The 15,353-nt window shown below is 41.6% G+C and overlaps 1 protein-coding gene across 1 annotated transcript in view; it reads right to left on the bottom strand.

Annotated features, from left to right (window-relative positions):
• Positions 1–14: 14 nt before the first annotated feature.
• LOC107554018 (histone acetyltransferase p300-like) overlaps positions 15–15,353 on the bottom strand; it is a 29,549-nt gene continuing 14,210 nt past the window's right edge. The window contains exons 15-30 of the mRNA XM_016236369.1: positions 14,073–14,294; positions 13,785–13,950; positions 10,658–10,776; positions 9,167–9,263; positions 8,189–8,357; positions 7,583–7,639; positions 7,417–7,494; positions 7,253–7,320; positions 7,009–7,159; positions 6,633–6,779; positions 6,437–6,550; positions 6,169–6,334; positions 5,857–6,024; positions 5,603–5,764; positions 5,147–5,428; positions 15–4,875 (exon numbers count right to left, since the gene is read on the bottom strand). Of these exons, the coding sequence (XP_016091855.1) occupies positions 1,990–4,875; positions 5,147–5,428; positions 5,603–5,764; positions 5,857–6,024; positions 6,169–6,334; positions 6,437–6,550; positions 6,633–6,779; positions 7,009–7,159; positions 7,253–7,320; positions 7,417–7,494; positions 7,583–7,639; positions 8,189–8,357; positions 9,167–9,263; positions 10,658–10,776; positions 13,785–13,950; positions 14,073–14,294 (5,052 nt within the window). The 3' untranslated portion in view covers positions 15–1,989. The remainder of the gene's footprint in view (positions 4,876–5,146; positions 5,429–5,602; positions 5,765–5,856; positions 6,025–6,168; positions 6,335–6,436; positions 6,551–6,632; positions 6,780–7,008; positions 7,160–7,252; positions 7,321–7,416; positions 7,495–7,582; positions 7,640–8,188; positions 8,358–9,166; positions 9,264–10,657; positions 10,777–13,784; positions 13,951–14,072; positions 14,295–15,353) is intronic.

The following is a 15,353-nucleotide window of genomic DNA, read 5'->3' as shown; positions in this document are numbered from 1 at the left end:
CCAGAAGCCAAATATTTTTGAATGGTACAAACATATTTTAATGTACAATTAAATAATTGGCAAAAAATCTGACCACCATAACTTAACTTGCAAAAAAAAAAAGAACAGACAACCAACCAAACAAACAGTAAAACGACTGAACTCAGAGCAAGTTGTTGCTCCTCTCAGCAAGCACCAAAGTGTTAGCAAGAGAAAAGTGGTCAAAACTAGGAACCGTAAAACTGTATGGTTGGTTTTCCAGTCCGTTAAAAAAAAAAAAGAAGTAATTTACAGTTCAAAGCAAATTGCCATGGTTTGTACAGTGAATCATAATCTATATACCTCTATATGCACCCATAAGACATTTCCTTAAAATGCCATGATATTACTCATTATTCCCAAAGCGGGACGTATATGGTATGACAGCAGTGTCATGTTGCATCAATTCATCTTTGAAAAAGTGTAATTCAATATCAACTCTTGAATCAGCTTCAAGTTTTTTATTCGCAAAAATAAAATTAAATATATCTATATATATATAAAACAAATATTGTTATTATTTATAAAATAAGTCTAGCCATATTGCCTCTGTTTTGTATTCATCACCCTTTAACCAAGCAAAACAATTAATTTATAGGTTATTGTCATATAATCAAAAAGACCATCCAAAGTCTTTCCTACTGTATTTGTGCACAGGATGGAGATAATGACAGTCAGTGTTAGTTTATTACATGAATGAAATCCTTGTAATGAATTACACATACAAAGGCGCATTGGTGCTTGTCTGACTTGCACTCCATTTATGTATAAAAATCTCTCAGATTAAGTCTAAGCTGCCCATAGTTCTTCAACTCAAAGGATCTTAAATCAAGAGAAACATCTGTCCATTTATCTCCATTCACACACACTATATATATATATATATATTTTTTTTTTTACAAAGACAATTCCTTTTCAGTAATTTATTTTCAGTTTTTGTATATACATTAAGGAGACCACTTAAATCCCAAAGTTCAGAACACTAGAGATGCGTGTCAACAATTCCTTGCTGGGGAGATGTGGGAGGAAAGAGAAGGACTTGGTAGTCAGAGATGAAAGCGGGTAGTTCCAGGGTGATTATTTGCGAAATCCATAATCCCCCATCAACATTTAGTCTCAGTAAATTTCCCTACACTGTCCTAAACACACCTGTAGTGTCATCAGGTTCCATTACTGAGAAGGGCATAATGAAAACATTCATGGGACAGGGGTGTATGAGGGTGGGAAAACTGTGACATGCACAGGACAAATATTTCCCATGCAACAAGCCATCAAAAAAAACACACACTAGTAAGGGGGAAGTAGAAGAATATAAATTCATCCTTTTATAGTCAGGTTCTATCAATAACAAAAATATACTCTTCAAAAATTGTAGGTTCAATTAGTATATGCCATACATTGTCCAAAACAGAAGAACAGGAAAATATCTATTAGCAAACCAAAAGTGTAGAGTAATAAATAATTACCAATGCCATCATTTTCATAATCATTACATTGGAGAAAATAAATCGAATACTCTCCAAAACTGATGACATTCTTGACTGTTTTGAGGAAAAAAAAAATAAAAATAGTCCATTTTGTTTACGCATTTTGCTTTATAATTTTATGCCACTTTTAAATTTTTTTTAAATATCTATAAAAAAAGACAGACTTCTTAACCCCAAAAATATTTCTGGTCATATACCAAGAGGAAATATTTTCCATCTCTTAACCCAAAACCCTTTGAACTCAATTGGCAAAAAATATATTTATATATATTTATATATTAACAGCAATAATTTACCATTCATTTAACTTAATTTGTTGACTTGCACATGTAGTATCTCCCATAGGAAGTTCAGTTCTTTTCAATTACATAAGAAAAATATTAAATAATAATAGTAATAATAATACTATCGATGACAGTCTTTGTAAATCCTAGATTTGCTACCAAACTCTGGCAATCAGGACAGTTCTTTGAACACTGCAACATTACATCAAATCTAACGAGTGATTCATATCTTGGTTATTTGTCAGCATGTCATTTGTCCCTTGCCCATGCAAGGCTCCCATCCCACCTAGCTGTGAAAGCATGGCACTCTGGTCTCCTCCAAATGGGCCCTGGTCCATCGCATTAGCCTGTTGCTGCTGTTGGGATGCCTGCGGTTGTTGTTGTGAAGGTGGAGGAGCAACCATGCCACCGTGATGCTGAGAAAGATGACCTGGGTGAGGGGATCCCATCTGGGTTTGGGGCGAGATGCGATGGGGTGAAGGCTGGGGCTGCAAGCGAGGAGATGGACTAGAGTTTGGTGGCTGGGGCTGGGACTGGGGCCGAGGCGACGGCTGTGGTGAGCGGACTTGGTTGCTTAGAGAATTAGGCAACTGCTGGCCCTGCAAATGGGGAGATTGAGACATCTGCTGCTGGGGGCTCATGGGATTGTGTTGAGCAGGAGATCCTCCTCCTAAACGTGACTGTTGTTGCTGGAGGCGCCGTTGCTGCAAAGCTTGCTGAAGCATGGCTTGAGGCTGTGAACCAATCGGAGCCGATTGCATCTGTTGCTGCTGGAGGGGACCACCGCCTCCAGGACGTACATCAGCACCTTGGAGTCCTGCCATAGCACTTTGCTGTTGTTGTTGTTGCTGCTGCTGCTGCATCTGAAGTTGGTGAAGCTGCAACCTTTGTTGCAGAGCTGCTGCAACCTGCTGATGGGACACAGACCCAGAATAGTTTTGTTGGGTCCCAGGCTGGGTACCTCCCTGTTGCTGCTGGAGACCGCCAGGCTGAGGTTGGCCAGGCTGCTGTGGGGGGATTGCAGATTGGCCAAGATAACCCTGCTGATGGGGTGGTTGAGGATGTTGGAACTGAGCATTATTTTCCATATGTTGCTGCTGCTGCTGTTGCTGCTGCTGCTGCAAATGCCGCCTCATTATTTCTCTGAACTGGGGGGAGATGTTAGATATGTTGGCACCCTGATTGGGCATAACACCTTGCTGCTGCTGTTGTTGCTGCTGCTGCTGTTGTAATACTGCCATTTGCTGTTGTTGCTGCAAATTCCCTCCCATCATAGACCGCTGCTGAAGTTGGTGCTGCTGAAGCTGGTGCTGCTGAAGCTGATTCATGCTAGTTCCTTGTGCCATATGCATACCTCCTTGAGCTGTCCCAGGATTTACATTCATTTGCTGGCCATCAATGATTCCTGGACCTCCACCAGGTCCTCCTGTTACACCCCCACCTCCTGCTCCAGGCCCGCCTCGACCAAGGTACCTAGGAACGCGTTGCCTGATAAAGGTTGCCATGAGCTGAGGGTTTGAACGTAGTATATTCAGGACTTGCTGTTGTTGATGGGGAGAGCTGGGTAACCTTAAGGTTCTTAGGAGGTCCTGTATGGCAGCCTGAGAGTGATTTCCAGGGCCACCACCTGCAGGTGCAGCCCCTCCTTGGCCACTTATCATTCCCATTACACCAGAATGCCCTTGCTGCTGCTGTTGACCAACTGTCTGCTGCTGTTGTTGTTGTTGTTGTTGAGGTGCAACCATTCTTTGCAGACCCATTTGGTTCATTACCCCAGGTCTCTGCTGAGGAGGCATGCCAGGACCAGTCCACTGCTGCTGTGGAGGCACCTGAAGTTGGGGTGCTCCTTGCTGGCCCTGCTGTAACTGGACTTGAGGGAGCTGAGCCTGAGGTCCTGTCTGCTGCTGCTGCATGCCTGCTGTAATCATTCCCTGCTGCTGATCCATGTGAGTTCGGGCCACTGCTGCTTGTGTCTGGGGTGGCATTCCCTGAGGCCCAACCATTGCAGCTCCAGGAAGGTTCATGACTATCTGGCTTTGAGTTTGGGGACCCTGATGAAGACCATGTGGAGGCATCATTCCAGGGGCCTGGTTTCTTTGCAGGATCTTTTGCTGAGCCATTTGCCGTTGAGTCTCTGCGACTCGTTGAATCTTCAAGGCAATTTCTACAGCAGCAGGTGGGGGGCCAGGTAGCTGATGCATCACAGGCTGCCCCAAGTTCGACTGTTGCTGTTGAGGGAAGCTGCCTGGCACCATGCCTGGCTTTCCCATTGATTGAGAAAGTGGAGAGGAGCCTGGAGGTCTTTGCACATATGGAGGAAGGTTGTTGGCATGCTGAAGATGCTGAACTGATGTCAGCTGTTGCTGCTGCTGTGGGATCATGGGCTGCTGCAAGGAATTCAACATCCCACCACTTCCAGTCATTTGCTGGTATTGATGGGCTATCCCTGCCAACTGCTGTTGCTGTTGTGATGGAACACCTCCAACGCCAGGTTGAGTCACTGGAGTCTGGCATTGCTGAGTGGGCGTCTGTGGGGTAGGTGGCTGAGTGCTTGGTGTTGGTGTGCTTGGACCAGTAGTACTACTGTTTCCAGGAGATGGCAGCCCACCATTGCCTCCCGAAATCTGCTGGCCTGTCCTTTGCATGCTGGCCATTCTTCTACGCACCATCTGGGCCTGCTGTAGCCTGTGCTGGAGCTGTTGTTGCTTCAGTTTCTGCTTGATGTTGAGGCAGAATGGCACAGGGCACTTGTTCTCTTGGCAGTGTTTTGCATGGTAACAACAGAGTGCGATGAGCTGCTTGCAGATAGGACAACCACCATTGGTTTTACGTTTGCAGCCTTTGGTATGTTGAATTACACGTTTCATTTTCTGGCAAGATGAAAGTGAGCAGTTGGCATTGCGACACTGGCAGGCATGCACCAGAGACTGGATGCACCTCTGAATACTGAGACGCCGTGAGTCTCCAGGATTCTGTGTTGAGGAAGGAGCCTGGTTGTTGCTTTCATCATCCAACCCCAAGCCCAGTTTTTCCATCTTGTGCTTGTGACCTTTTGTATTGTAGCAAGTGATGCAGAGATCATAGTCCTGTGAAGGAGAGGTTAGAATCATTAAATAGTGTACTGGATGAATGGACATTAATTACCAGCATTAAGTACAACTGATTATTTCTATAACTAGGGTGAGCAGACATCCTGTTATTCCTGGCACACATTTTGAATAATAGAGGACACAGCAAAAAGGGTCTCAATTTGTGTCTGTCCTGAGAAAAACGGCATATCAGCTTTACACATAAAACACGTAAAAATAATAATGATCTTATGCAATCTTCCCACCCCTCCCATTCTATAGTCCTCACCTCACAAACAGTGCAATGGAAGCGAGTTTCAACATGGTGCCTGCACTCATTGCAGGTATAGACAAAGCGGTCCTGGCTCTGATTGTGCAGTTCCACCAGCATGCACATGGTGCTCCATTTGGAGCGCCGCATTGAAGAAAACTCCAGGTGCTTATCCCGTGCAAGTGTTAAGAAGGCATCACGACCATCCATCAAATCACATGCCATCAAAGGATCCAGGTCAACAATGGGCAGGAGAGAATTGGAATTGGGTGCCGCAATCAGTCGGATAACAAAGAACACCTTACAAGGAAGAAAAATGTTGAGATAAAAAAAAATCATTATGCCAATGCATATATTAACATAAAAAATATTGACCAGGATGCCACCAAACTTGACAAAAACTAAAAGTTTGACAATGTTTCTTGCTACAATCTTAGTACACACATTGAAATGAGGCTTTAGTCCTCTTCATACCTCTTTGTGCTTTTCCATTGTGGCATAGAGTTTCTGTGAAAGGTCATTGGACACATTTGGCATCCCCGGCTTCTTTTTGTTGGCTCGGCTTAAATTGCTCTTGTTCTTGCTCGTCTTCTTGTTGTTCTTTTTCTTGGCATTTTTGCTGTCACCTTTTGTTGTCTGGAGAAACGGTGAGAAATGTTCAAAGTTTTGTAAAAAAGCACTTTAACAAGGGAACAAAACACGAGATAAGCGAGAGCTTAAAGACTAACATCAACACTCTCATTGGATGTGCTGTTCTCCTCCCTCTTCCTTTCCTCCTCTTCTTGCTCTAGTTCTTTGATACTCTCTTCAAGCACATTGGGCCAGAAATCCCCCTCAAAATAGGGCAGTTCTTTGGCGCTGGTGAGACGATCCTCTGTTGCCTGTTTGAAGATGTCCTGTAAAAAAAATATATATATATAATAATAATAATAATTCAATAAACTCAATACTTCAGCACATTTTGTTCACACATTAATAAGCTGATAAAGTGAAAACATTTATAATGAAACATTTTTACAATAACAGTGTCTAAATTGTACCTTGTAGTCATGGACAATGCGCTCTGCTACAGCTTTATCCAGCATCTTCCTATACCACTCCTGCAGCCGCTTCGGCTTGGGTATCTTCTGGTCTGGAGGATGACAGTGGAAGATGTAATCATCTCCTTCACTAGGAGGGCAGGCCCAGATGTGTCCTGTGGTAAACCTAAAAAGGTTTACAAAAGGTTTAACTAAGAATTTCACAAGGCAAAAAAGCATGTGAGCGTGAGTTAGTGGCTGACAGTAGGATAGGGGAGTATCATCTTACCCTTGTTTTTTGACATAGTCCAGATATCCTATAAGAATCTCATGGTACACACTTGTTCTCAGACTGTGTGGCTGAAAGAAGTGGACACTGTCCAGATAGGATACGTAAACCCGTCTAAAGGATGGAGGGGGGGGGACTTTAGCAAGAAACAAAAACAGACCCATCAAATAATAAAAAGCAGTTACATATGCCTGACCTTTGATTAGGGGGTGGACAATCTGAGCCATACTCTTGCACGTGCATCCCAAAAAAACAGACATCAACACCATCAACCTCCTCAAATGCAAATAAAGCTTTCGTTCGGTATGGGAAAGACTCTGCCATCTCTCCACTATCCACAAACCTGTAAAAAAGAAAGGATGTCATTAAAATCCAAGCAGACAAACAAGCAATGATGACAGTTATTATTATAATTTATAGGCCCACCTCGATTTATAGCTTTACATTATAAACAAACGTGGCTTCACAGCAAGAATATAAATGACAGACTGTTTTGAAGGAACCATTCTTGAAACATCCAACAAATAAATGTGTTATATTAAACGTGAGTGTCTGGTCGTAATCTATCTCACCTAGACTTCATGCCTGGTTTGACTTCCACCACTTTGTCTGAGACATGAACAACACGAATAGTGACTTCACCAGATTCTGGGTGATTATGTCGCTTCAGAAAGTCATTAACCCGCGTTTCCAAGTAGATGCCTAGTTTGGTCTGTGGAAGCCCTGAACAAAAAGAAAAAAAAACAAATATGGTTTAAATGTCTTTATTAATTGGACTATTAGTGAGAAGAAAACATTGAAAATGGAATTACATACTTTTAGCAGCATATTTATTTTCTTTACGGTTCTTGTTGGACTTCTTCAAACAGCCATCACACACAAAGCTAAAAGAGGGAAAAAGGGAATGTTGGGGTTAGAAACACCATTCAAAGAGCACTCTCAGTTGACAGTTGTAATCAATTTCTTTGCAGCAAACTCACCCTGATGGCCATATAGTGTCATTGTGCAAAACACAGATCTGATGCATCTTACGACCACAATCCATACATTCCACAAATCTACAGAGAAAATGAGGGGGGGAAAAAGTGTTAATTCTGAGAATTTTGATGAGCAAACAAAATTGGAATCAAGGTTATATGAACTTACAGCTCAGGGTCGAGCGTGTCATTTTTCTTCTTTTCAAACTGATCCTTGTTGATCGATCTGGAAATACATGCAAATTGTAAAATTATTAAAACAAGAAAAGGATTCTGCAGTATCAAAGATGCATTTATCATCTGCTTCAAAATCTCAAGTTTTATTTTGTTACATTAACTCTTAGGCCCTTTACATGGCAATTACTACGCATTTTCTGTGTTCAGAAAACGGATTACACTTGACTGCATAATGAGTTCTGGGTGCATTTACACTTGATTTGTGTGTGTGGATCACTAAAACCACATTCTGAGGTCAGTGGTGTAAATGCTTGTCCTTATTACTTGTGTAGTTGAATGCAGATAATAAATTACTCCAAAACCTGTAAATATCTGTCAGTCTGACAGAACACGATAGAAAATGTACTACATCTGTAAACGGTTTTAACTCTAGGAATGTGACATTATCACACAAACTTCTGTGGCATAAGTCTTATTAAAACTTATAAAAATACTGCAGACACTAGAAAGAACTGACAAACTTGTTTTGACGGAGAAAAAAAAAAGATCGCACTATAATAAAACACTGATTAAAAATAGTGTGAAAGAAATCACTTACGTTTGAGGTTGGGATGGGTCATCTCCCAAGGACACACTCTCACCCTGGATCTCATTGAAACACTTTTCACAGAAGTGATACCTGTCAGCAAGAAGCCCATATTTTGGTGAACTACACCATGCGCCAACACACAGCCAATCACAGAGAGGCAACGAGGAGGTAGCCACCAATCAGTGCAGGACAAGGCAGGGCAGGGCAGACAGGCCAAAGGGCGAGCGCAGGACAGGATCGTCGCCAGAGGAGCCAGTCATCATGCAGGATTTTGGAGCAGGGGTTTTTGAGCAGGGAGGGGTTTAGGGGCAGATGATTGGTCAGATGAAAGCAGGCGATAGCAGACACGACAAACATCAAAGTACAGGGGAAAAGAAAAGTGTTGACAAAGAAAATCATTAGACAGGACAGAAATGGAGGAATAAGGAGGGAGACAACAGAGACAAGCAGAAAGCCAAAGCAAAGCACAGATTAGCATTTACATGTATAATGAGGAAAACCCATTATAGCAAAACAGGAGCAGATACAATTGCGAAGGGTGTTGTTGAGACTTATGGACACATGAGCACATTAAACATAAACAAAAAGACTGCAGCCACAAAGTCAAGCAAACAGGCATTTTAAAGGTGTCTCTTTAAAAAAATAAGAATTGCTCCTTTCATGACACTGGCTTAATCTTCATACATTTTGTATAGGTTTACAAGCAATTACTGAAATTAAATCACTGAAAATCATGACAAGACATTAAATGGGTCATACAATGAGAAATATACCTCTTTTATTTACAATATATCTATGTACTATGAAAACATTAACATATGATCAACCAAAATTAGTTATACAGGCACAAACAGGCCATTTGATTTAAAGGGTCACAGAGATGGTGAAAAATGGCCTTGTAAAAATTATGACTTTTTGTTTCAAGAAACTGACTAAAATTTTAAGTGGATGTCAGGAGATTTAAATGAATAAGAACATAAATAATACATGATCTTAAAAAAAATTGTCTTTGGTACTGGCCCGTGTCGAGCTTCCGTTTGATAGTAGACAAGTCCATGGGATTCTTCACTATGTCAAAATAGTCCTGTAATTCATCACAAGTGACAATGTTGAATATTAGTCAAGTAGAAATATCCATTTACATGTGAGAGAACTAACTTAATACATTCATTTTCAGCATTTAGAATGCATTTGAAATCCCACAACGGATTCCTCCCAATAATGCACATTTCCAATTATACACATTTAAACGTTTATGGTCAGTAAAAATTTTGAAAGAAAATTCAGCTTTGCTATAAAAAAAAAATGCACATTTTGAAATCGGTGCTACATGATTAGAGAAAACAGAGAACAGGGGCTGTGGCATTCTCTTATTTGATCAAAACTGACTTTGCCGCCGCCCCTCTGTTGATCTGATTGGCCGTGGCTAGAAAACAAAAATTCAGAAGTTCAATCTGTAGTTATAACAAAAGCCTTGAAGGTGTCAGTAGTCTGCTGGAGCCTGATTTTTGCTGATAAAAGGGGATGTCTGGGTGTACGTAACAGAGAAAGAGTACACCTTGTTCATTTACATGTATTATTAACATTGTAACAATGCAAAACTGCTTGGAAAAAAAAACCAGCGAATTATCCTTTAAAGGTCCCCTGAAATGCTTAGAAACACGCAGCGTTACTCTATGTGTTGACGTCATTTTAACTGAAACGGGAAGACAGGGCGGGACATATAAAGCAGCCCCACCCCTTTTTAAAATAGCCAATAGCGTTCGTTTATATCACAGCTTGGGCTAGAGCCGTTGAGCTCCGTAAAGCCGCATTTGACAGGGTATGCCAGCCACAATCTCATCCATATTGCTATAAGATATAGCATTCTGTGTAGAATTCAAATAGCGCCGATACATTTTGAGGTCTGCGCCGACTCGCGCATGTGATCTGCTATGTGCTATCGTGTCTCTGGACCGGAGCAGAGTGTGTGCGCGGTGCGGTGGTTAGAGTGAGACGGCACGAAACCAGACTTCTTTTTTTCCTCAATGGAAAGCATATTTACACTGTTTGAATCGTTCCCTGTCCCCTATATAGTGCACTAGGTGCCATTCACTGTACAGAAAATACTAATTCTGTGGACAAGTGACCGATTTCACCCGTAGACTTCAGCGTCTATTTTATAGTGTAGGGGGCGGGCGCTTCAGATTCTAGAGAGCATTTGATTGGACAGAAAGTTTGATGAGAAGCTGAAGTACGATGTGACGTCAAAAAATTCATTGAGCCGTTTTGGTGGAAGTGACGAACTGCAAGCTTTGAATGCTTATATCTTCTAAATGCAAATTTTGTCACTGTTTTGGAGCACACTGCCTTATAGATAACCTTAAGACTAACATATTGATACTTTAAATTTGATTTCATGGGGACTTTAATAGTATGGTTATGTTAGGCCAAAAACAGCACTGTATTAAGGTGGTTGTGACCAGACAGCAGACGTACTGGTATTCCCAGTAGTGAAGGGTCCACAGGCTGGCGGAAGGGCAGAGACTCAGGGTCCTGGCGGTAAAGAGACTCCAGTGTGGGCATCAGGGCCTGCCTCAGCTCCTCTGGCTTAAAAACTGACGACAAAGCAAGTAAGAGAATCAGAATTACTACAACATCGTTCTTAAAATCTGGAAATACATGCAATAGTAAATATTTAATGAGGTCATATGATGCAATTTCATGTTTTCCTTTGTCTTTGGAGTGTTAAAAGCTGTTCGTGCATACAGAAGATTCATAAAGTCGCAAAGATTAAAGTCTCAAACCCAAAGAGATATTTTTCATAAAAGTGAATGCTCAGCCACAGCTTCCTAAAATGCCTCGTTCAAACACGCCCCCACATATCTACGTCACTGTGTGGGAAGATTTGCATAACATCGTGAGTGAAATATTCAAGTGTGTGCAGCGCATTTTACAGAGGAAAGTTTCCTGAACCTGGTAAGGGGCATAACATTTCCATCACACGTTGAGGTATTCGGCCAATCACAATGCACTAGATAGCTAGCCAATCAGGGCACACCGCGATTTTCAGATCGATTAACTTTGTAAAAATCGACGAGCTTCAGAATGGCGGTGCATAGAGGAGCAACAATAATGTACAGTATGTGGAAAATAATGTTTTTTTAACCTTAAACCACGTAAACACATTGCATTACACCAAATAAAGAGAGAGATACTTTTTTTTATTTTTTATGATGAAGTCAAGTAGCTTCGAAAGAGATGAGTTTTCAGCTGTCGCTTGAAAATTGTCAGGGATTCAGCATTCCGTACAACTGCGTGTGTAAATTAAGTCAAGTTGGTTGCCTGATTTGTGCGTGCTTGTGGTGGTAAGTCGTTTGAGATCAAATGAAGCAAGGAGTGAATGGAAGTCTGTAGCATAAGGCTTGTCCAGATGAATGCTGAAGTCGCCAAAGACTAAAAGTGGACTGCCATCCTCCGGGAATGAGGACAGCAGCCCATCCATCTCTTCTAGGAAGGCGGATAGAATTTGCCCAGGAGGGCGGTAAATTACCACAACCTGGAGTTTTACGGGAGCTGTTATAGTGATCACATGGGATTCAAATGAGTTGTAATTGCATAGGGGAGAGTGGGTTGAGTATTTCCAATTGTTAGAAATGAGCAGACCAGTGCCCCCACCCCGGCCAACCTGACGGGGGGTATGAGAGAAAGAGAAATTGTTCGAAAGAGCAGCTGGGGTTGCTGAGTCTTCTGGACGAATCCAGGTCTCAGTCAGGCTAGTTGTTCAGTAACATGTTGGTTTGCTAAGCATGCCGTAGCTTTAGGTATTATTTTCCACATACTGAACATTATTGTTTCTCCTCTATGCCCCACCTTTCTGAAACACGTCGATTTTTACAAAGCTCCTCGTTTTGAAAAGCGAGGTGTGCTCTGATTGGTAAGTGGGAGAACTTGCACAATTGGTGGCTGACTAAATACTTTTTTTCCCCACTGTATCTAGTGCGTTGTGATTGGCCGAATACCTCAAGCGTGTGACGGAAATGTTATGCCCCTTACCATATTGTAATGTTGTGTCCCGGTGCGACGAGACAAAAACAATAAAGCCCATTACAAACGAGGCATTTGTTGCATCCAGTGGGGACATAATTACGGATTATAATGACTTATACTGTCTTTTTACGCTTTGCGTTACATCGTGCCGCATAAACATAAAACCATGTCTGCATTTGTGATCGGAGAAACGACAAACAACAAGCGCTACACTACACTGCTCAAAATTCGCATTTGAATCAATGGCAAATTCTTTAAATATGAGAACATACTTACAGGTTGTGAGTCAGAACAAGCTGGCATTGTAGGTTCAGGAAACAGTCCTCCATTAAATGCGCTGCACACATCTGAATATTTGGTTTGAACTGTTCTGGAACAGTGTTGTAAATACAATTTAACCACTGATTTCTAGTTGTGTCCTCTTTTGAAAGGCCAAACGAAGTAGTTTCGCTTTCACTACGAAACACAGTATCTCCACGACATGGCGGCGGCGGCAGCAGCAACAATACTACAGCGAGAATCAAAGTTACGCCTTCTTTCTTTGCGTATACATTTGGGCAGTGTTATGCAAATCTTCCCACACAGTGACGTAGACATGTAGGGCGTGTTTAAACGAGGTGTTTTAGGCTTTGCTTTATGGTAGATCGCAGACTTATAAGTGCATTACCGCCACCCATCTCTCAAATGGACCACTGACACTATCTACAATCTCAATTAGGAGTGTAAATGGTCCATTTGAGAGATAGGTGGTAATGCACTTATAAGTCTGCGATCTGCCGTAAAGAAAGAAGATGCGTCACGCGCCGGCTGAAGAAGAAGACGCGAACGCGCTCAGGACAGTTCAGACATTGCGTGAATCAGAGGTTAAAAAAAACTATATAAATACTGTTCAGTTTCTTGAACAGACCGATCGTTTCATGTCTTTACACATCAATGTATCGTCACGAGCCGCAGGGTTTAATTTGGTTTTGTTTGTGTATGTTTTTTTGACTCTCAAAGCCGTGATTCCATTAACTTACATTATATGACTGACAGACTGCAACGGATTGAGTTAAAAACCTGTTTGTGTTCTACTGAAGAACCAAAGTCACCTACATCTTGGATGCCCTGGGGGTAAGCAGATAAACATAAAATTGAAATTTTTGGGTAAACTATCCCTTTAACTTTTATAAAGAATATCTCTTTGGGTTTGAGACTTTAGTCTTTGCAACTTTAGGGATCTTATCTATGCACGAACAACTTGTAACACTCCAAAGAGAAAGGAAAACTTGAAATCGCATCATATGACCCCTTTAAAATATTTCTAATGGCTTAAAACTAAATCTGAAATCAACGCTTCAGTCATTACTGATGGTGAGATTCAATTTAAGCAAGCCTAAAGCATCAAATTACAAACATATCTGTGGTCAAATAGAGAGTAAAATGTATCTGTTGATGTGTGAGATTAAATGTGTTTCATGGCTATTTAATTGTTGCCCATTATATGCTTAGAGCATCAATACCAAGGTACCAGTGGTTGGGTTCATACTGAAGACAACTCTAGCAGCTAAAATACAAAGGTGGGTTCTGATCATACTTTTCTTTTTGTTAGGGAATCCAGAAGGTGAACTGTGGTTTGCTGTAGACCCTGAACCCTCCTCCTCTTCTTTAGGCTCAGAATTTATGTCTGGCTTTTTGTTCTCCCCAGTTGCAGTGGAAGAAGTCTCCATTGGCACACCATCACTCGGCTCCTCTTTCTTTTTCTGATAAGTCACAAAGAAAGCAGTCAATCCACGTTGAATAATTTTTAAAGAAAGGGGGGAGAATTAATACTCTTTAGACTTCAGAATTCTTATTTACTGAAAATGAAACTTCCATTTCTTACCTCAGGCTTTTCCTCAGCTTTAATATCTTCATGTTTTCCCGTTTTACCTCCTGTCATGCCTTCTTCATCCTCATCCTCATCTACTTTCTGCTTGACCTCCACCTTAGGCTCAAGGGTGGCTGTGGCGTCTGAAGGACCGTGCTGAAATGATGTGTCTGCACTGCTGACGGAGGCAGGGGTAACAGCCTGGCTGTCCACTGGTACAGAACCCTTATGAGACAACTTGAGACAGGAGAGGAAAAAAAAAAAAAGAAGTGTAGAGAGATCCAAAACTGAGGCCACGTCACTGAAATTAAATCATTAATTATCTATGGTTTTCTGATAAATAATTAAGTACATTTATATTTTTATATTTAAAGGGTTAGTTCACAGAAAAAATAAAATTAGGCTGTGTTTTACTCACCCCCGAGGCATCCTAGGTGTATATGACTTTCTTCTGTCAGACGAATCCAGTCGGAGTTATATTAAAAATTGTCCTGGCTATTCCAAGCTCTATCATTGCAGTCAGCGGGTGTTGCAGTGCTTCAGTCCAAAAGAAGGGAAATAAAAAGCGCCCCTCCATTAAAAAAAAAAAAGTGTCTCACACGGCTCCAGAGGGTGAACAAAGGCCTACTGTAGCGAATCGATGCGTTTTTGTAAGAAAAATATCCATATTCAAAACGTAATAATCACTTTAATCTAGCTTGCGCCAACAGTTGTACATGGAAGCAGTTCTGGGCTGATGACGTATGAGGAAAGTGCTGCGCATGCGCCAGTGAGTCTCGTGAAAACCAACGTTTGTTAACAGGAGCAAAGGAAGCAAAGTTTCCTTACTTTAGCACAGTTCTTTAGTCTCCTCTTGGCTTATATCGAAATCCTCTGACATTCTTCTTTACAAATCCTCGTTTTGTACTTCTAATTCGTGACCGTTGTTTTGATCTCTTCTGAACGGCGCGGACAGGAAAACCGTGGACTTGGCAACACTGGAGCGGCGTATGCGCAAAGCTGACCTCATACGTCATCCACCCGGAACTGCTTCCGTTTACAACAGTGAGCGCAAGCTAGATTAAATTGATTATTATGTTTTAAACATGGTTATTTTTTTTACAAAAGCGCATCGATTCGCTACAGGAGGCCTTTGTTCACCCCCGGAGCCGTGTGAGACACTTTTTTTTATGGATGGGCGCTTATTTCATTTCATTTCAATTCTTTTGGACTGAAGCACTGCAACACCCGCTGACTGCAATGATAGAGCTTGGAATAGCCAGGACAATTTTATATAACTCAGACTGGATTCGTCTG

This window comes from Sinocyclocheilus grahami, unplaced genomic scaffold (assembly GCF_001515645.1).
Source record: "Sinocyclocheilus grahami isolate Dianchi unplaced genomic scaffold, SAMN03320097.WGS_v1.1 scaffold490.1, whole genome shotgun sequence".
NCBI classification, from domain to species: domain Eukaryota; kingdom Metazoa; phylum Chordata; class Actinopteri; order Cypriniformes; family Cyprinidae; genus Sinocyclocheilus; species Sinocyclocheilus grahami.
Note: the sequence above shows the minus strand (reverse complement) of the source record. Positions and strands in the feature narration are given on the sequence as shown.